Source organism: Danio rerio, chromosome 2, assembly GCF_052040795.2.
Source record: "Danio rerio strain M-AB ecotype USA chromosome 2, GRCz13ab, whole genome shotgun sequence".
Taxonomy (NCBI): domain Eukaryota; kingdom Metazoa; phylum Chordata; class Actinopteri; order Cypriniformes; family Danionidae; genus Danio; species Danio rerio.
In genome coordinates, this window is record NC_141022.1 from 11,200,001 (window position 1) to 11,221,610 (window position 21,610).

The 21,610-nt window shown below is 34.9% G+C and overlaps 1 protein-coding gene across 5 annotated transcripts in view; it reads right to left on the reverse strand.

The window, feature by feature from the left end:
- ccdc18 (coiled-coil domain containing 18) overlaps positions 1 to 21,610 on the reverse strand; it is an 85,703-nt gene that overhangs the window by 519 nt on the left and 63,574 nt on the right. For 3 of the 5 annotated variants that reach the window (XR_015477866.1, NM_001365136.1, XM_087239790.1), the window contains 4 exon segments: positions 18,448 to 18,588; positions 8,667 to 8,804; positions 8,379 to 8,591; positions 4,292 to 4,757 (listed from right to left, as the gene is read on the reverse strand). Coding sequence is in view for 4 of the 5 variants with exons in the window: in NM_001365136.1 (NP_001352065.1) it covers positions 4,292 to 4,757; positions 8,379 to 8,591; positions 8,667 to 8,804; positions 18,448 to 18,588 (958 nt within the window). In the remaining variant the exon portion in view is untranslated. 5 annotated transcript variants of the gene reach the window in all.

Genomic DNA, 21,610 nt, shown 5'->3' on the forward strand with positions numbered 1-21,610 from the left:
TTCATTCATCAACAGCAAAATAATACAAAACTGTTTAAAGGCTTTGTGGAAATAAAATCTATTTATCTGTCTGTCTGGGTTTCTGCAAGTTTCAGCGAATTAAATTTAAGACCATTAGGACTCATACAGGGCTAAACCAAGTGTGCCACACACCTGCTGTAGAGTGATTGCCCCCTGGGGGCTGGTTGCAGTATAAGTCAAAAAGCCCACCTACACTGTGTTAATGAACGAGACTTGAGCCCAAATAAAAAAACAAAACTATTATTATACTTGCAACAGAATGTCCGGAAAGATGGTTCTGATCAATTAAGTCACTGGTTATCATGCTGATAAAGGTGCAGATCTTCATTTTTGTAAACAATATGTTTTAAGCAGTAATTGACAGTTGTGATTGACAGTTTCTCTAAGCTGACCTTTGGAGCTTCGGGAGGAGATTGAAGTGTTATTATTTAATTTCTGTGTTATTTTACCATAATAAAATGGGCTCAGCAGTAAACTATACTTTCTAGCCTACAGGATCTGGTGGAACACTGTTTATTCGGTAAGGTCAGGGCTTTATTAGTTTGCTGATACACGCCCAACGTTAGCCATGACGGGGAAAATACAGGTGATGGCTATCTAGCAGTAATTCTCTTTATGAGTCTGAAATAATAATTAGGAAGACAAAACTAATGTTAGCCGATCTCCACATTGATCTCCTGTAACGTTATTTGAACTTGATTTAAAGGACGTCTCTGACATTTTGATTTACGGCATGTTATTGAGTTAATCTACTGAATTTGCTGTTATAAAATGTTCTAGAAACAGAATTTTATATAACAAAACTGTAATTTTGTTGTATTTTGTACTGTAAATGTTATATTATTCATATACATCATGTATCCTTGGCCTTTTATTTGAAAACGCCTAATGAACATTAAAATAAAGGTAAATTCCTCTTTGCCACATATCAAGGCATCATATAAATAAAATGAAAACGGAGGCAAAAAATGATAAATAATATATAAGTGATGCTGCAACAGCTGATTGACATGTGTTGATGTGTTGATGTGTTCTTGCGGTGCGGGAATACATTTCCAAATAAAGCGCGGGAGCGGTCTGTAACTCTGGTGTAATTTGAAGCGGGCGCGTGTCTAACAATATCGCTCCTGAGCGAGCAAGCACTCGCGCAACCGCATGGATGCTGTTAATGTGTGTGTAAATAGAAAAACTGTAAATAGAAAAACTTTGTAAATAGAAAAACTGAACGCTTTACTAGCGAGAAAACAGTTAAACAGACCATCAGCATCAAGAATAAAGAATGAGCCTGCTTCAATCAGCCTCTTTACTTTACTTTTACTCTTTACTCCTTTACTTTCATGGATAAGGAAATGGTTTTGTATGCACTCTACTGAAGACAATCATTAGCCCACATATTTAATTTAGTTTGTTAAGCACAAAGATTTGTTTCAAAACTATTTCTAAATTCAGTTCCAATTTTCAGGAAACGAATAAATGAACAATAATAACGAAGTGTGGTCAAAAAAGTTATATCCAAACACACGTCCTATTCTTATGCCCTACATGCTGATGCATACATCTCCAAAACACGACAGGTCTCTAAAATTGTTTTTATTAAAACAAGTATAAATATGCATAAAAAAATAATACAGCTAATAATAATAACATTAAAGCAAGTAGCCAAGAATAAACCAAAAAAGCCCCCCTAAGTTTTAGACAGCATGGAGGTAGTGGTTTTTATATTTATAAAATAATAATTTTTGTAACATTTAAATCTATTATTCTTTTTTTATAAGTAAAGTTATTTGTGTATTGCTGTATATCCTGTGTGTATTAAGCAATGTGTAAGTGTTTGAACCCACACAACTAACATGCTCTGCGTTGGACTTTAGACCAGCTTTACTTGGTTAATGGCGCAGTCTATTTCAGTTTTTCAAAATAGCAACGCGCCAACAATGCACCTAAACACACTTCCTTTATAGCACTCATGAGTCCACAAAGCGGTACACATGGATTTGTTATTTAGATAACATGGCACAAAACGTGAAAATTAGGGCTGCGCTGGTCTGAAAATAGTAACAAATAGTGCCAAACACGCCTTGCACCAAGGCCTTATTGCACCAAGTGTATGATAGGACCCTAAATATATTGCTATAATCTATGGTATAAACATTTTCAGTGTAAACAATTAACAACAGTAAACAAATAAAATCTCCTTAGTAAACATTAGTTTAAAGATTAATGTCAACAGTGAGAAATAGCCATTTGATAATTATTTGTTTTAAGGGATAACTCCCTTTAATAAAATGATTATGAATTTTATGTGTTATTAGGCACCAACAAATTAACAACACCTAAATAAAAAAAAATTTAGTAGTCTTTAGTTAAATTAACTGATGTGAACAGATACAGTCTTATTGTACAGAGTAAAAAAAAAACAGCCAGATACAAAAATGTAAAGAGCCCCTATTTTGGGTTTTTGAAAATGACCTTCCATGCAGTGTGTAACACCGCTCTAGGTAAAAAAAAAACATCCAGCTGTGGTTTAAATCTAAAAGTGCACCTTTTTTAAAACAATTGATTCTTTAGCGAAATAGCTGAGCAGGTCACACCGACACTTGGCGCCGCGACATGGCGCACACATGACAGTTAAAAGTATCGCACACCAGACGCGCACATTCGCATGCTATTTAACATGAAAATATTCAGATGGCGCTCTGTGGCGCGGCAGAAATATGAACAGTGTCATGAGTTATGGCTGGGCGCTGCAGACAGCCGCCGACTTGGGAAGCCGGTGTGTGTACACTGATAAAAACCTGTTTAGAATTCTGAAATGCGTGGTGCTCCGTGGCGAGACGCTGCATGTCGCCGAGCGGCACTTCTGGTGTGTGACCCCCTTCAGAGTCAAATAAACGAATCGAGTTGGATTTGGATCTTTTGTTTGATCGCATCAACGCCGATACGGTACATCACCAAATATGTACTTCCAGTTCCGGTAAAATGAGCACATGCTTTTCCTTCACACACTAGAGGAGGCGTGGGGGATCACGGACTAGTCATGACGTGAAGATAACGATCCCTGACAAATAATAAGATTCGCTGCCGGGAATAAAGGGTGAAAGTTCATTTTCAAAACAATACCACAGTAAAGCCAACCTAATGCTGTGTTTGTTCCTGTCATTTTTCAGATTTTTCATATATTAACCTACACTGCAACGCAGGATTCATCAGCTGTTTGCTATTAAAGGAGCAGCAGAGACTATGGGACTTTGTCAGACTTTGACAGGGACTTTGTCAGCAACTTTTGCAGTTCATATGGACCAGTTTCTTCTTCCTCCAGGACATGTGTCATTAAAATTGTTGCTTCGTTTTGTGTAGTTTTGTGCAAAATATATGCTTAATTGTGTGTTATAAGTTGTATACACCCCGCACGGCTTGTAATCACGTATCGATTTTAGATCAGTGCTTGTACTGTATCTCTCAGGTTAAATCTGTATGGGGCTGCCATAGCAACAAACAGCAGAGGATCGCCAGGTCAGAAACGCATTTAAATCGGTAATAGAAGAAGCACTTGTCGTGTTTTTTATTGTATTTTTTAACGCGACACGTGCTTCTTCCATTACCGATTTAAATGCGTTTCTGAACTGGCGATCCTCTGCTGTTTGTTGCTATGGCCTCCATCAGCTTTTCCTCGCACACTTTTGCCACTGAGTGGATTAATACAGAATGTGTGTTTGGATAAATATGCTGGTGTTTAACAGCATTGCTTTATTGCATTCCTGCAGTGGACTCTGTAGCTACGTGGTGGGCATTTCTTTCTGTCTCGTGCTGAACCCAGTCGACCAATCACAACAGACTGGGTCATCGCCGCAGATTAGCTTCGCGCTAAGGAGGGGTTTGGGAACAAATAAATCGTTGAACGATTCTTATGGGAGTCGCTGGGATAAATAGGTAAAAATAAAGGCATGTTATAAGACAATGAAAGTGTTTTTTGACCTTGCACGCATATCAGCCTGTTTTTGGAGTCTCCCAAAACCAAAATATGACTTTTTTATGCAAAATAGGGGCTCTTTAATGTTTGATTAAATCACCTTATAAGTATTTACACATTTGAAGCTGTGACGAACAAACCACTAATACAACAATCTCTTAAAAAGCTCTCTAAAAGTGTAAACATATATTCACAGCATTTTGAAGTGCTCACAATATCAATATTGTGATTGAAAAATATCACAATACATTGAATATCGGCATATGTCTAATTGTGTGTGCGTATTGCTGTTTCACTTGCCTGTTGTGTGTGTGCTGTTGTCAAGAAGGGACTGTTGCTCCTGGAGGGCCAGGGTCTGGTTAACAAACCTCAGCATACCTGAGAGAGAGTCTAGATCTGCTTCCTCTGGCTCCTCTTGGTCCAGCATGTATGTGAGTGGATTGAAGGTCATGTCTGTGGAGCAGGAGGCCTCATGGCTGGTCAGCCCCTGCCAGGTCTGCACCGGAGAGGATGGCGGCTGCAGGGCAGCCTGAACACTGGCCTTCAGACTGTCTGAAAGCTCCAGAGAGGCGTCAGAGAAGGTGTTGTGCCATGGGGAGAGGCTGGAGCGTGTGGAGGATGGAGGGTCCTGAGGAATGGAGTCTTTATGAGGAGGAGAAAGAGGAGGAGGAGGAGTGCTGGGTTTGTGACGGAGTGTGATATTGTGGAGGTCTGTGACTCTGCTCAAGCTGGAAAGTTTGGTCTGAAGACGAGCGATCTCTGACTCCTGAACAAACACAGGGAATGAGGCTGTAAAGGGGTGACGTTACTAAAATAATATTATTTTGTGTATTTGGTGTAATGTGTTTACATGGCTATATGAACACTTTTTTTTTGGCTATAAGCTAATTTTACAAGTCCACTAGAGTAAAACAGTTGATTTAAACCTTTTTTTGATCTGGTCAGCCAATATTCAGGACGGGCAGGAGTACTTTCAGCTTAGTTTAGCATAAATTATTGAATCGGATTAGACTATTAGCATCTCATTTCAGAAAGAGTTATAACAATTTTCCTATTTAAAGGGCCATGAAACCCCCCACTTTCGGTTCAAGCACCTCAGAATTCTTTCTGAAGCACACTAAAGTTCATCATTCTGAAAGTGCATTGCGATTGGCTAAATACCTCAAGTATTTGATGAAAATGTTACACCCTTACTATCTTATCAGTTTGAGGCTGAATGTGATCCAGAAAATGCAGATGACCACACTGATCAATTAAGTTTTCCAGCGCAACTGGAGAAGAGCATACCAGATTGGCAAGTTTTTTTTTTAAATAAACCAGTTTTGTTTTCACAAAAAAACACACAGCTTCTCTGTGAAATAGCTGGGGCAGCGACAATACTACAGGGAGAAAAAGGTTATTCCTTCCTTCTTGCTCAACCTTTTGTGCAGTGTGTTGACAATCTTCCCACCAACTGACAGATTTGTAAGGGTGTGTTTGAATGAGGCGTTTTAGTAGGTGCAGACAAGTCTAAACTCTTATAAAGAATATCTATAGGGGTTTGAGTGACTGATCGTACAGTATATATGCACAAACAACTTGGGTGCAGAGAGGGTATGCTACACATAAGAGAAACATGAAAATATGTTTTTTTTTTTTTTTCGTTTGTCTGCTTCTGACTTTGTGGGTGTTGGTTCTTTTGAAGTTGTCTCCTGTAATGACATTTAAAATAAATGAGTTGGAATGATGGTGTGAAACTATAATGCGGCAAGAACTGACTGGAATTAATTAAGCTGTGTATTTCCCCAAAGATAATTACACACCTTAAAATCTTTATCAGCCAGTCAGAATGAATCCAATCTGAATTAAAATTGAGGTTGCATTAAGAAAGCAAGCATATGTACAGCGAAATTCCCACACACCTCTAGTTTTTATGTATGGTTGATGATTATGAAAAATGTTGTTAATAATTACATAATTCAGACCCCCTTAGTTTTTCGCGATTCTGCGATCACTAAATCCAATGCAAATCAACAAAAAGTTGCATATTTTTCAGATCCTGCAAAATTCTTAATTTCAATGCAAAAAATTTCAAACCATTTAATTAAATTATATTTATTTCAGTTTGCAATAAATTGTTTTACATGACTTATAAAGGTCGCATATGCAGCACGCGTGATGTATTTGAGTGTCTCTTGAAAAATGACATCTCACCTGTGCCGTCACAATCCTAACATTACATGAGAGTGGGGGGAAATGTTTTGCAGCCTGTGCAGTAAGCAGACGTGGTTGAAGCTTGAGTGATTTACTTGTGAAGTCAATGCAAAGTTTGGATTAGACATTCAGTGGTGCAAATTGGGCATTTGATGTGCTTTAGACTGCAAAAAAGTTGGAGCAAACATCTAACTAACGGAGCGATGGAACAAACAGAAAAGCAAGCAGCTTATAATGATGGAAATTGATTCAAAGATGACTGCCGCTGGACTTGATTGAATTGAAGGACATTATTTGTGGGAATTTACATGTATGTTTGGTATTATGTCAATTTAATAAATTATTTTGTTTAACTCTTTCCCTGTAGTTAACAAGGAAAATGCTTCCCTGCCATTGATGAGTTTTACGGCAATCTGTGTTTTGGTTGTATTACAGTAGGAGACGCTCTAATGCAAGTCCTGAGTCTGAGAGAAAGTAAGACCATGGATAAAAATAAGAGTTATACAACCTTCCTTTGAGTTAATCCCTAACGTTTAAGATATGTTTTAGACCTTGTCTTGACAAGTGGTGGATGAGGAGATCCCCTTATTGTGTAAAGCACTTTGAGTGTCTAGAAAAGTGCTATTCAAATGTAAGGAATTATTATTATTATTATTATTAAGAGACTAAAATAAAGAAGTTTAATTTTTATGATTTGTGTCATTGTGTGAGATTGTCCACCTAACATAGTAAGCTACCTAATATTGTAAATATACATATACAGTTGAAGTCAGAATTATTAGACCCCCTGAATTTTTAGACCCCTGTTTATTTTTTCCCCTATTTCTCTTTAACGAAGAGAAGATTTTTTTTGTAGTTTTAACTAACATTAATAACATTTCTAATACCTGATTTATTTTGTCTTTGCCATGATGACAGTAAATAATATTTTACCAGATATTTTTCAAGACACTTCTATACAGCTTAAAGTGACATTTAAAGGCTTAACTAGGTTAATTAGGTTAACTAGGCAGGTTAGGGTAATTAGGCAAGTTATTGTATAACAATGGTTTGTTCTGTAGACTATCGAAATAATATATAGCTTAAAAGGGCTAATAATTGTGACCTTAAAATGGTCTTAAAAAGATTATAAACTTATTTCAGCCGAAATAAAATAAACAAGACTTTCTCCAGAAGAAAAAAAAAATCAGACATACTCTGAAAATTTTCTTGCTCTGGTAAACATCATTTGGGGGAAAAAAAAAAAACAATTTAAAGGGGGGGCTAATAATATTCACTGTATATATATATACATACTATATATTATATATATATTTTTTAAACTGTATATAATTATTGTTTTATTTATATTAAAATGTAATATATATATTTATTTATTTTTATTGCCAAATTATCCACAAATTTCTGAGAATAACCACCACAAAGTCATTTTTATAGCAAAAAATGTGAAAAGTAAGGGTGTCTGAAAATTAAACAGTTTCTGTTTGTTTTATCATTACACTTTTCTTTTCTGAATACTGTTACTACTCCGAGGTTACTTATTATTGTGGTGTAAGAACTACATGTTTACAAAATTGTAAGTATTTGTTGTGATATGACTAGTGTGAACTAATTACAGAAATATGTACGTTGCAGAGAGAAGCAGGTCACTGTGGATCTATAAACCAATTGCATTTATATTTGCATATATGTGTATTTATAATTTATATTATTATTATTATTATTATTATTATTATTATTACTACTACTACACACTTTAAATATAAATGACATTTTTATTTTACAGCAAAACATTACAATGGTCATTTTAAAAGTCTGTAAAAATATTACAAATATAATATTACAGATAAATATTAACAGTTTGTATAAACTTACAAAATGTTCACTTAATATTAATAATTAGTTAGAATTTGTCCAAATTCTGCAAAATAAATAAATAAATAAATAACAAAGAAAATTTTAAATCTATTTTTTTAAAACTTTTTTTTAATAAGATTTTATTTATTGTAAGTGCTGTAAGTTTCTCAATAAAATTGTATTTATTGTAAGTGCTTTCCTTGCACTAAATGTACTAAACTTAAGTGTAAAAAACTTTTATACGAGCCTTGGGATAAACAGTTCATCAAGTTTGCATTGTTTGCATTAAATTGTTTTCTGAAATGAAGTTGATCACACCCTACAATGAGTCACGCACCTTGATAAGCAGGTTCTCATTAGCATTCTGCAGGAGCTGTTCTTTGTTGTGAAGCTCAGCGTGTAGGCGCGCAGAGGTAGACCTGGCCTCCTCCAGCTGATCTCTGGCCTGTTGCAGCCGCTGGCTCAGCTGCTCCCCAGAGTTACGCAAACTGCTGGAGATCTGATCCGACACCATCAGCAGCTGCCCACGCGTCTGCTGCAGGGCTGAAAGCTGTGAGAGTGAAAAAGAAAGGGTCAGGTCCAGCAAAACAGACCAGCCAGAACCAAGATGAAACTTTCTGTGCACCTCTTTGCGGTGCTCTTCCCTCTGCTGCTCAAGCTCCTGCTGTAGAGTGGAAACACTGGCCTGGAGTCTGACCTCGGCTTGTGCGGAGCGTTTCTCCATCACACACAACTCCTCTCGCAGCTGACCCACTTCATTCTCCTGCAGAAAAACAACAAGAGGGTTAAAAAATGCAACGAGAGGCGCCTCACGAAAAGAAAACTAAACAATGAACTTTCCTGGAATGGTGCGTCAGAGCTTGTGATATTACACATATCTGTTCTTAAAAAAACGTAAAGTTATGTAGGCGTGAAATATGGCCTAAGGTGCCGATTTCAGTTCTGCAAATGCAATATGGCTCTGCATTAACGTACAGGGCATTCAATGTATCAATGGTCTTGACACTGGAGGGTTGTTGCTAAAAGGGATACAGCTCCAGGCAGAAGTTAACAAGAACTATTTACTTACTTTACTATTATTTGTTCAATTAACCATTACATTGTGTTTATTAACATCTCCCTCATACCCCAACCCTAAACCTAAACAGAAACATAACAATAGTCATTGTTGTACAGCGTCTCAAAAATACCGCTGTATTGACTGTTAGTACTAAATTTAGTTATAGTAACTAATAACCATAACTTTTATGAATTTGATTGCAATGCAATAGTGTGCACCATTTGTAAAGCTGCTTTAAAATAATAATTATTGTGAAAAGTGCTAAACTTGAATTAAATTGAGGGCTGCATGGTGGCGCAGTGGGAAGCACGATCGCTTCACAGCAAGAAGGTCGCTGGTTCGAGCCTCGGCTGGGTCAGTTGGCTTTTCTGTGTGGAGTTTGCATGTTCTCCCCGTGTTCGCATAGGTTTTCTCCAGGCTGCTCCGGTTTCCCCCACAAGTCCAAAGACATGTGCTCTTGGTGAATTGGGTGAGATAAAATTGTCCATATTGAATGAGTGTGCATGGATGTTTACCAGTGATTGGTTGTGGCTGGAAGGGCATCCGCGGTGTAAAACATATGCCGGATAAGTTGGCAGTTCATTCCACTGTGGCGACCCCAGATTAATAAAGGGATTAAGCCGAAAAGAAAATGAATGAATGAATGATTTGAATTGAATTGAATGTCTTCACCTCCAAGTATCCTCAGCTGTATCTACTCTAGACTTTTCATGCTGGAGCGCATGACATCAGGTACTTTTTCCGCACAGAGTTGATGTTTTTTCAACTGCAGGCACACAAAGCACTCCATCAAAAACGCGAGATGCCCCAGATGCAAAACCGCATGCCAACCCTTATTGCTTACCAGTAATAGAAAAAGATGCCTCTTACTTCAAAAAATGCATTCATTGTGATCGGGGCCTTACACAAGTAGTTTTTTGGCAATGCGTCAATATAATTGATGCTTCTTATATGACCAAAATAATTAAAATATTAGGTAAAGACCATGATCCATGAAGATATTTTGTAAATTCCTGACTGTAAATAGACCATAAATCTCCATTTTTGTTAGTAAAATGCATTGCTAATAACTTAATCTGGACGACTCAAAAGGTGATTTGGAGTATTTTGATTTTCTTTTTGAAACTTGAAACCTCAAGATTCCAGATTTTCATTCATTCATTCATTTTCTTTTCGGCTTAGTCCCTTTATTAATCCGGGGTCGTCACAGCAGCAACCCATCTCTGGGAAACATCCACACACACCCATTCACTACAGACAATTTAGCCTACCCAATTCACCTGTACCGCATGTCTTTGGACTGTGGGGGAAACCGGGGCACCCGGAGGAAACCCACGCGAAGGCAGGGAGAACATGCAAACTCCACACAGAAACGCCAACTAACCCAGCCGAGGCTCGAACCAGCAACCTTCTTGCAGTGAGGTGACAGCACTACCTACTGCGCCACTGCGTCGCCCTCCAGATTTTCACCTTAGATTTAAAAGGTTCTATCTGACATTTTTGTCAAAATTGAGTTATTGACATATTCTTATTAAATGACAACTTATTTACATTATGGGAAGTTTTTTTAATAAATTGTTTACATTTTAAAACTTTTATTTAAAAAACAAATGTTACACACATACTGTTTGCTATGGAAGGTAAAAACTTTGAAGCTCAATATCTCAAAATCATTCAGAACGCAGATAAAACCTTATAATTCTATGGTGAAATTATATATATATATATATATATATATATATATATATATATATATATATATATATATATATATATATATATATATATATATAAATTCACCTTAGAATTTTTATATATATATATATATATATATATATATATATATATATATATATGAAGGACATATGACTGGTTTGCGTGGTATATGGTCACATTTTATCTGAAGCATATGCTTTTAAAAACATATCTTAACTGAAGTTTAAACTGAAATAACCAGCTTCACTGCTCTACATGCAAACCAATATTACAGCAGGGCAGCAAACTGTTGACACAAGACTTTAAGTCGATTCCAGGTACTGCGAACAAAACCCCTGAATACAAACATCCAAACTGGCGAACTCAACTAGTGGCTGTGAGCACTGAATGAAATAAATGTAAATAAAGGTACATCTAATACTAAGTACATACTGTTTAAAAGCTCTTTTGTTGACATTTTCTATGGCTGAAACACTGATTGAGAGGCTGCATAAGACGCGGGATGATGTTTATTTTGTGCTTTAACTGGTAAAGAGGAAGATCATTTATTTAATCTGAGGTATCTGTAGTGATCTGTCTGCCACTTCAAAGAACATCAAAACAGAGTTAACTGTTTGAATTTACTGGTAAAATGAACGGAGTCTGGAAGACTAGACTTTTTTTCTTTTCTTTTTAAAATTAACAATGCAAGCTTGTGAATGTGATTATCGGTTGGGGATCTACAACATCTAAGGAAGTTTTAATAACAAATCAACTGAAACAGCCAAACTGAACTTCTTGGCTTTAAGAAATAGAGATATGCGGAAATAAAATACAAAACAGAAAATTCTAAATTAAGTTCAAGCATTGGCATATCTTTGTTTATAAATCCATTCTAGATTTACGCCCCTCATATTTTCAAAATTACCTGTAAAAAATTATTACCTTCAAAATTATTTGTAAAAAACCTGTCTCTAATTATAGGAGACAGGATTCCTGTCTCGGGAACTTTATTTATGGTCTGTGTCAGTGTTGCGTACTGAAATGGGAAAAAGGGCTTTTAAATATGCAGCACCTTTTGCATGGAATAACCTCTAAACAGTTGCAGTTTAAATAGTTGGCTTCAATACATGCTTTTAAAAAGATTTTAAATGATTTTGAGTTCAAAATATTGGCCTGTAGATGTTCTGAATAGTTTTTAACCGTCACTGTATGAGTGATGTGTGATGGATGATGTTACCTGTTATTTGTTTGTTTGTTTGTTTGTTAAACCCATGTGAACAGTACACAGTCTAATCTTGGCCAAGACGTAAAATAGGTTTTTAATCTCAATGTGCTTTTCATGGTAAAATAAAGATTATAATATAAACAAAAACATAACTTTAATTATTATTTGATGTCTTTGAGTTGTTTTCCAGTGCTTATGGAACCACTATCCAACCTGACTACAATTTGGCTATTTTTGGATATTCAAACATAATGGACACTTTTCCTTCAACCCAACAGCAAGCCCTGATGGTTGGCATGATCACAGCTAAAAAGATGATCTTACTTAATTGGAAGTCTCCAAAGGCTCCCTGTTTTAAGAGATGGTTGAATGAGCTGTTTTATGTCATTCAAGTGGAGTGACTACGTCTTGAAACTTCACAGAAAAAAGCTGAAACCACATGGGGAAATTTTACATCTCTAACTCTTATATTCATGACACTGACTTTGTAGAAATGTGAATACTGTCATCTTTTAAAAAATTTGTTTATGCTACATTTGTCATGTGTATACTTATGTATATTTGATAACTGAGACGATTCCTCCCTTTGTTTTTTTTTTTTTAATTTTTATTATTATTTTTTTGAGGGGGTGGGATGGGGCTAATGTCAATTATTTTGTATTGTATTTATTATTATTTTTGTATTATTATTTGTATTGTACTGTGTTTGTTAAAAATCTTATAAAAATGGTAAATAAAACAAAATATTACAATTATTATTTGATGAAAATAATATTAATTTGTAAGACTTTAAAAATTGATCTCATTAACTTAAATGATATTGATTTAAAAAACACAACAAAGTTATAAAATAAACCACATTTTATTGATTGTAATGTGTATAATCAATTGTCAGGCAAGTTCTCAGGACATATACTGACACTATGGCAGTAGATGCTGTAATTGCAGTAAAAATGTGAACATACCAAATATTACAATCAAAAGTGGATAAAAACATAACAAATTACTTCATCTAATGCTGTGATCAGAGCAACCATCAGCATGTCTCAAAATGAATATAAATTTTGGCCACCACGAATTGTTATTTTTGGTTTTACACTTTTTAAAACATACTCACTGGCCACTTTATTAGGTACACCTGTCCAACTGCTTGTCAGCGCAACTTTCTCATCAGCCAATCACATGACAGCAACTCAATGCAATTAGGCATGTGGACATGGACAAGATAATCTGCTGCAGTTTAAAATCAGCATCAGAATGGGAAAGAAAGGTGATTTAGGTGACTTTGAACGTGGCATGGATGTTGGTGCCAGAAGGCTGGTCTTTCATAAACTGCTGATCTACTGGGATTTTCACGCACAACCATTAATAGGATTTACAGAGAATGGTCCAAAAAAGACAAAAAAATCCAGTGAGCTGCAGTTCTGTGGGCGCAAATGCCTTGTTGATGCCTTAGTATTGTTGCCGACCATGTCCACGCCTTAAAGACAACAGTGTACTCATCTTCTGATGGCTACTTCCAGCAGGATAACGCGCCATGTCATAAAGCCTGAATCATCTCAGACCGGTTTCTTGAACATGACAATGAGTTCACTGTACTTAAATGGTCTCCACAGTCACCAGATCTCAATCCAAAAGAGTACCTTTGGGATGTGGTGGAATGGGAGGTTCGCACTATAGATGTGCAGCTGACAAATCTGCAGCAACTGCATGATGGTATTATGTCAATATGGAGCAAAATCTCTAAAGAATATTTCCAGTACCTTGTTGAATCTATATGCCATGAAGGATTAAGGCAGTTCTGAAGGCAAAAGGGATCCAACCCATAGTAGTAAGGTGTACCTAATAAAAAGGCTGGTAAGTGTATAACTTATATTTATATAAAATGTAATGTCTAACAAAGCTATTAGATGTTTTGAGAGTAAGTAACAAAGTAACTAGTTACTGTAATTAAATTTATTTCTAGCTGAAAAAAGTAAAGGATTACTTGTAAAAGGGATTTTTAGATTACTTAATTACAGTTACTTGTAAATACCTCCCTAAAAACTGTACATGAATTCAACAGTTCTAGATAAATAAATTCAAAGCAGCTTCTGGAAATGCTATCTACAATTACCATCTTTTCTTGCCCTCTGTTCTGGATTAAACGTTCACACAGCTGAGAGAGAAGGGCTTAGTACTGCTTCAAGATCTATTTCATGACCACTTATTTGTTTCATTTAATGAGCTGCTGAACAGATTCAAAATTTCCGAATATAATTTATTCCATAAATTTCAATTATGCAATTTTGCTAAAACGTATCTTACTACATTCCCCCGCCATCCAAAGAAAACTCTCATTTACCCATCTCAAACCATCCACTCTTAAATTCTCAGAACTGCATTGCCTGGATCTATGGGCTGCTTTGTTCTGTACATGTCCCTCCTCTTTCTGTACTTGAGGATAGGTTGGCAGGGAGAGCTACCTGTAGGCTTAGAACTTGATGAAAAGCTGTGGAATAATATCCTAGCTAAAACCAGCTCTACCTGTATTTGTGCTTGTTTAAACCTTGTTCAGTTCAAAGTTGTTCACAGAATCCACTACACCAATATGTCCCCAGCAGACCATACTCAAACATTTTACACTTGCCCTAAATTGAATTCCTTCTGGTCTTCATTTTTTGACACACTATAAATAGCTCTTATAATTTATGTAAATTTTATTGAACAATAATTGTAATTTTTGGTTAAGCTGCTACTGATAGTGTATATTATACACACCATATCAATGTAATTGCTTTCGCCTCATTGTTAGCCAGAAGATAAATATTGCTAAATTTGAAATCTTCATGTGCCTCTGCAAATCTGTCCTGTTGTAAGACCTAATGTTTTTTTTTACATTTGGAAAAAATGAAATACTTCATTGTAAACTGTCAGCTTATTTTATTAAATGGATGAGGGTAATGTTATGGTTGCATACATAACTGCATTCCATTATTATTCTGTATGTTTAAAACCAGCAGATTATACTATATATTTCACATGTCACATGTTTACTGTTATTAAAATATTAGCTTAAAAAATTCAAAGTGGCAGAAAATTAGTTTTTTTATACACAAATATATTTTGCAAAATAACTATGTTTTCAAGAAGATTTAAAAAAAGGCTATATTTATCAAAATGATTGAATATGCTTAAAGTACTAAGAATAAGGATGGAAATGTATGTCAGCATATGGTATTTCGGAAATATTGTGTCATTGTTTCGATGCATATGTTTATTTTCTATCAAGTTCCTGTTTGGCTCTAATTTATGGTAAAAAAAGTTAAATTTCATACATATATATATATATATATATATATATATATATATATATATATATATATAAACAACCACATTCTCAACTAAAAAAGTCTCAAAAGCTGCAATATTTGTCAAACTGTAGTGACCTCTGCTTGTCGCTGTATGTGGGCGGAGTAATACACAAGGGTGAGTGAGTGAAGAGGCTGGACGAGTGCTGTTATTTGCTGAATATCACACAGCTATTAGCCAATCAGATTCAAGAACCAGACAGAACTGTTGTATAAATATATATATATATATATATATATATATATATATATATATATATATATATATATATATATATATATATATGTACACATCAAGTCAATGTAAAAGAGTTTTGTTATTATCAATTAGTCCCTTTATTAATCTGGGGTCGCCACAGCGGAATGAATTGCTTACTCATCCAGCACATTTTTACGCAGCGGATGTCCTTCCAGCCGCAACCCATCTCTGGGAAACTTTCACACACACATTCACACACACTCATACACAAAGGACAATTTAGCTTACCCAATTCACCTTTTACAGCATGTCTTTGGACTGTGGGGGAAACTGGAGCACCCGGAGGAAACCCACGCGAACGCAGGGAGAACATGCAAACTCCACACAGCAACGCCAACTGAGCCGAGGATTGAACCAGCGACCCAGCGACCGTCTTGCTGTGAGGCGACAGCACTCCCTACTGCGCCACCGATAACCGCGTTCAATAAAAATATAATAAAGAATATGTTATACAATTAAGCTTTTCTATTGTCTATGCTCTGAGATTTATAAGGATTTTAAGGAGTGTTGAATCAAATAATTAAATTATATCAGACACATTATATTAAAAGTCATTTTAATACAATTTAAATGATGTAATTAGTAATAAACTACTTTTTTAAAGTAACTCACCCAACACTGGCTATTAGGCCTATTATCAGAAAACTTGTCAGCGCAGATCAGAGATTGAGTCGAGAGGTATCGTTTTACCAGAATTACCATGACAGCATAACAAACAGTGGTAATTGTCCTGTCAGTGTGATATATGACTTTGTATTTGTCTTTCTTTATGTAGTAAACGCATAGATATGTCTGCAGGTACATAAGGAGAACATCACTTTTTATCCATTTTAACCCTTGGCACTGTTCAAATTTACTACCATAAAAATTTAATAAACCTAATCAAACTACTAAATTGTTTATAAATTTGAGGTTTTTAACTCTTTAATTGCCAAGTTCACAAATACTGTCACTGATATATTGAAAACACACACAAAATTATGTATTTTAAATTTAAAAAGTATTTTTGGACTGGATATTTTTCAACCTTTTATTACAATCTTGGACATGTGAACGATTAGTAACAACATTGGCTTTGATGCATTGTTAGAATTTCTTTTTTTTCTCCCTTATTTAATGTTGGTGGCTGTTTTTGCCACATTGACTTCCATTATAACCACATTTGATGGTGCATAAAATACAGTCTTTGTAGAATCTGACAGCTGAGATGCATATTTAGATTTTCTCAGACACATCAAGGTAAGTGCGCAAAGGTCATTCTCACACTCACAGACACAAACACTTACATTTTCTGTTATACTCCATATAAAATCCAGAAACTAAGCTTTTTTTGCACAGGCCTATCTAAAGGGTTAATTGTGCCAACTGATGATCAACAGTAACAATTACAAATTGTACCTCTTCCCAACAGAGAAAACCACCAACAATCAAAAATGCATGATTATATGATGTCCTGGTTTTGCAATCAAAGAAAACGGGGTCAATGGGGCAAAACCAGCCACCAACAGTCATCAGGGAGAAAAAAATGAAAATCAAATCAAAAACAAAGCATCAAAGTCAATGATGTTTCACATGTCCAAGACTTTGATCAAATGTAAAAATAAATTCAGTCCACAAGTACTTTTAAAATTGAAAATACGTCATTTGGTGTGTTTTTTTTTTTTACCAAATAAGTGACATAATTTATGAATTTGGCAATTAAAGAGTTAAAATCCTGCAATTGTCTAAGCCAGGGGTGCTCAATCCTGTTCCTGGAGAGCCATCTTCCTGCAGATTTCAGTTGCTACCCATATCAAACACACCTGAACCAAGTAATTAGGACCTGAACACCACTTGATAATTACAGGCAGGTGTGTTTGATATGGGTAGCAACTGAAATTTGCAGAAAGGTGGCTCTCCAGGAACAGGATTGAGCACCCCTGGTCTAAGCAATTTAGTAGTTTTGATCAGGACTGAGGTTGATTAACAGATTTATGCAAAGAAATATGAAAAAAATAAGATTAATCTAATGCATTTTTACGGCAGTTTAATTCAGTGGATGTTTTTAATTGCTAACATAACAAATGGTTAGTAAATTTGCCCAGAAAATATTGTTGAGTTTTTAAAAAAAAATTCAAAGCATTTTCTTAAAATACATGTCAAAATGAGATGCGTCTCCAAAACTCATTCTGCTAGCTGAAACGGAAACAGTTATGGCCAAATTAGGACACAAAATCAACCCAGAGTGGATAAAACCATCCCCAACAGCACATAAGGGCTAAAATGGCATTTTCAGTTTTCGGCGGTTTTAAGAATTATTACTTAACTGTTTTCAGTAAAAAAGTTTGAAAAAAAAAAAAGATTTCCAATAGCAGTCATAACCAAATCCATAACAGTCAAATATTGAAATCTGGCCACGGTTTACTCATCCTTAACTTGTTCCAAATCTGAACAAACTTGAGTTTATTCCTTGTTTAACACAAATGAAGACATACAGAATAATGTCAGCCATTGATTTCCATTGTAGGCCTATTTGTTTTACCTAAAATGGATGTCAATGAGTGCTTTTTCAACATTCTTCAAAATATCTCATTTTAGTAAAGAAATAAAAGGTTTAGAACCACTTGAGTGTGTGAGGAAATGTTAAGCAAGAGTTCTACAAAACAACACAATTTGTTCAGTATACATGTAAGAAATTCATTCTGGAAAACCGAATTGCTCACATCTGATTTGAAATTAACTTGAAATGTGAGTCTGTAATTGAGCCATTTTTAGCAAGCACTCATTATGATGTAGTGAGGAACAGCTGTAGTGTTGCAGCTGCAGATGTTTCACCTTCTGATGTGCTTGTCGGGTGATTTCCTCAATCTGTCTGTTTAGAGAGTCGCAGCGGGATTGTGCTTCCTGTAACTGTTGCACTGTTTTCAGGAGCTGCTCGCGATACACACGCAGCTGCTGGCTGTGGCCTACAGCACCCTGAAAACACAAAAACACACACACAAACACACACACAATAAAAATGACAGAGTTAATACTTAAAGTCAACGTTTATTTACTCCCCCTCCATTTGTTACAAACCTCTTTGACTTTCTTTTGTTGAACACAAAAGTAGATATTTTGAAAAATGCTGGAAACCTGTAATCACTTTCATAGTATTTGGTTTTTCTCCTACTATGGAAGTCAATAATCACCCGTTTGCATCTTTGCTCAAAATATCTTCTTTTGTGTTCAAGAAAGGATGACATTAATCTTGAATCATACTGAAACCACAACACATACCTTTGATTACTTTTCAAATAAACATATGCACCAGACTTATTTAAATATGATTAAATAATACGTTATTGGAACGACACCCATGATAAAATAGCGAGGTAAAATAACATCTCTAGCAACGCTCTGGGAAGATCGGTGTTACACAACCTGTTGGTTTTGTTTAATTTCTGTATAGCAAGAATTTGATGTTGTAACGTGGTCACTTCTGCTTGTCATGTAACATTTCATAACTGATGTTTTCCCCTCAAAGACTTCTGCAGGAGGCCTGAGGGATGCTGGTATATTTATGTTCTTCAGAAAATGTCATATTATGATACTAAAGGTTGACTGCTATAATAAAGGTCAACAAAGTTAAACAAATTTAAAGGGCACCTATGACGAAAATCAACTTTTGCAACTTGTTCGGACAGAATTGTGGGTAGGTGTGGTGTGTCCATTGTAATATTGGAGTGAAAAAACAAGCCTCTGTTTTAAAATTAACTGATGTTAACTTAGGAGCCAAATCCCAGTGATTTTGAGGCCCACCGCAAGCTGATGGAGTAGTGTGGTTTTCCCTGCCCACCGAATTGAATGACAGGCGCCATGTTTCTATAATATCGTGTGTATATATCTCCACAAAAATATTTTTAAAATAGCGTGTTTGTAATAACAACAGTAAAATTGCCATCTAAATCTTAAGCGCTTATATATATATAGATGAAGTCAGAAATATTAGCCCCCCTCAATTATTAGTCCCCCTGTTGGTTTTTTCCCCAATTTCTGTTTAATGGGGAGACAATTTTTCAACACATTTATAAACATAAAAGTTTTTATAACTCATTTCTAATAACTGATTTATTTTAATTTTGCCATAATGACTGTAAATAATATTTGTCTAGATATTTTTCAAGACACTTCTATACAGCTTAAAGTGGCATTTAAAGGCTTATCTAGGTTAGTTAGGTTAACTAGGCAGGTTAGGGTAATTAGGCAAGTTATTGTATAATGATGGATTGTTCTGTAGACTATCGAAAACAAAACTAGCTTAAAGCGGCTAATAATTTTGACCTTAAAATAGTTTTAAACAAATAAAAAACTGCTTTTATTCTAGCCGAAATAAAACAAATAAGACTTTCTCCAGAAGAAAAAATATTATCAGGCATGCTGTGAAAATTTCCTTGCTCTGTTAAACATCATTTGGGAAAATGAAATAAAAAAAGGGGGGGGTGTAAATCAAAGGGGGGCTAATAATTCTGACTTCAACATTTATATATACAGTTGAAGTCAGAATTATTAGCCCCCCTGAATTATTAGACTCGCTGTTTATTTTTGCCCCAATTTCTGTTTAACGTAGAGCAGATTTTTTCAACACATTTCTAAACATAATAGTTTTAATAACTCATCTCTAATAACAGATTTATTTTATTTTTGCCATGATAACAATAAATAATATTTTACTTGATATTTTTCAAGACACTTCTATACAGCTTAAAGTGACATTTAAAGGCTTAACTTAGTTTATTAGGTTAACTAGGCAGGTTAGGGTGATTAAGCAAGATATTGTATAATGATGATTTGTTCTGTAGACAGTCGGGAAAAAAAAAAAACTTAAAGGAGCTAATAATTTTGTCCTTAAAATGGTGTTTTAAAAAATAATAACTGCTTTAATTCTAGCCGGAATAAAAGAAATAAGACTTTCTTCAGAAGAAAAAAAAAATCAGATATACTATGAAAAATTCCTTGCTCTGTTGAACATAATTTGGGAAATACTGAAAAAAAATTCAAAGGGGGGCTAAAAATTCTGACTTCAACTGTATGTATATGTATATGTATATATATATATATATATATATATATATATATATATATATATATATATATATATATGTGTACACCTGCGTGTGTGTGTGTACAGCAAAAGGCATTTGTCTGAGACTCATCATTTCAGAAGGTTTGAATAAACTCTATCATAAATAAAATAATAAAAAAAAAGGATTCACATGCTCCCTGAGAATTAGAATTAAAGGATTTAATATGATCTTTTAAACGTCCATAAAATGTGTTAGCTCAATGATGGAATATTTTAACATCTCATTTTCACGTATTAATGTTTTAACCATTCACTTGCTAATGTTAACAAGCTAATAAGATGTTTTAATTTGGCTAACATGTTTATGCTTTTTCAAACTGGCAAACACATTTTGACAAGTTGTTAAACTTGTAGTCAATTCTTAGCAAAATTTAAAATGTTGTTAACGTGTTTTAACATTGTAAACATGCTCTGACCACATAGTTATGTTGCGAACATGCTTATTAAGTTGCTAACCTATTTTAATAAGTTGCTAACATGTTTGCGCACATTATTAGCATTTTTATTTTATTTGTATTTGTTAGGATGTTTTAAAAGCATGATTTTAACATTACGGACATGCAAGTTGCTAGCCTAATTAAGTAAGTTGCTAGCATGTTTGCACGTTGCAAGCATGTTTTAACACATTATGTTGTTTTGACAACATAAATTAAACATCACGAACATGCTTATCAAGTTGCAAACATGATTTAGTAAGCTGCCATCATGTTTGTTTTCACATGTTGCTAGCATATTTTAATTTGTTTGTTTGTGTTTAGAACTTCGCTAACTTCTATGGCTATTTTCATGGAGGGAAAAGTATACTGCAGATATAAACTGTTTTAAGGTTTCACAATTTATTTTTGCTAATAAAATTCTAAAACTTTTTTTGAT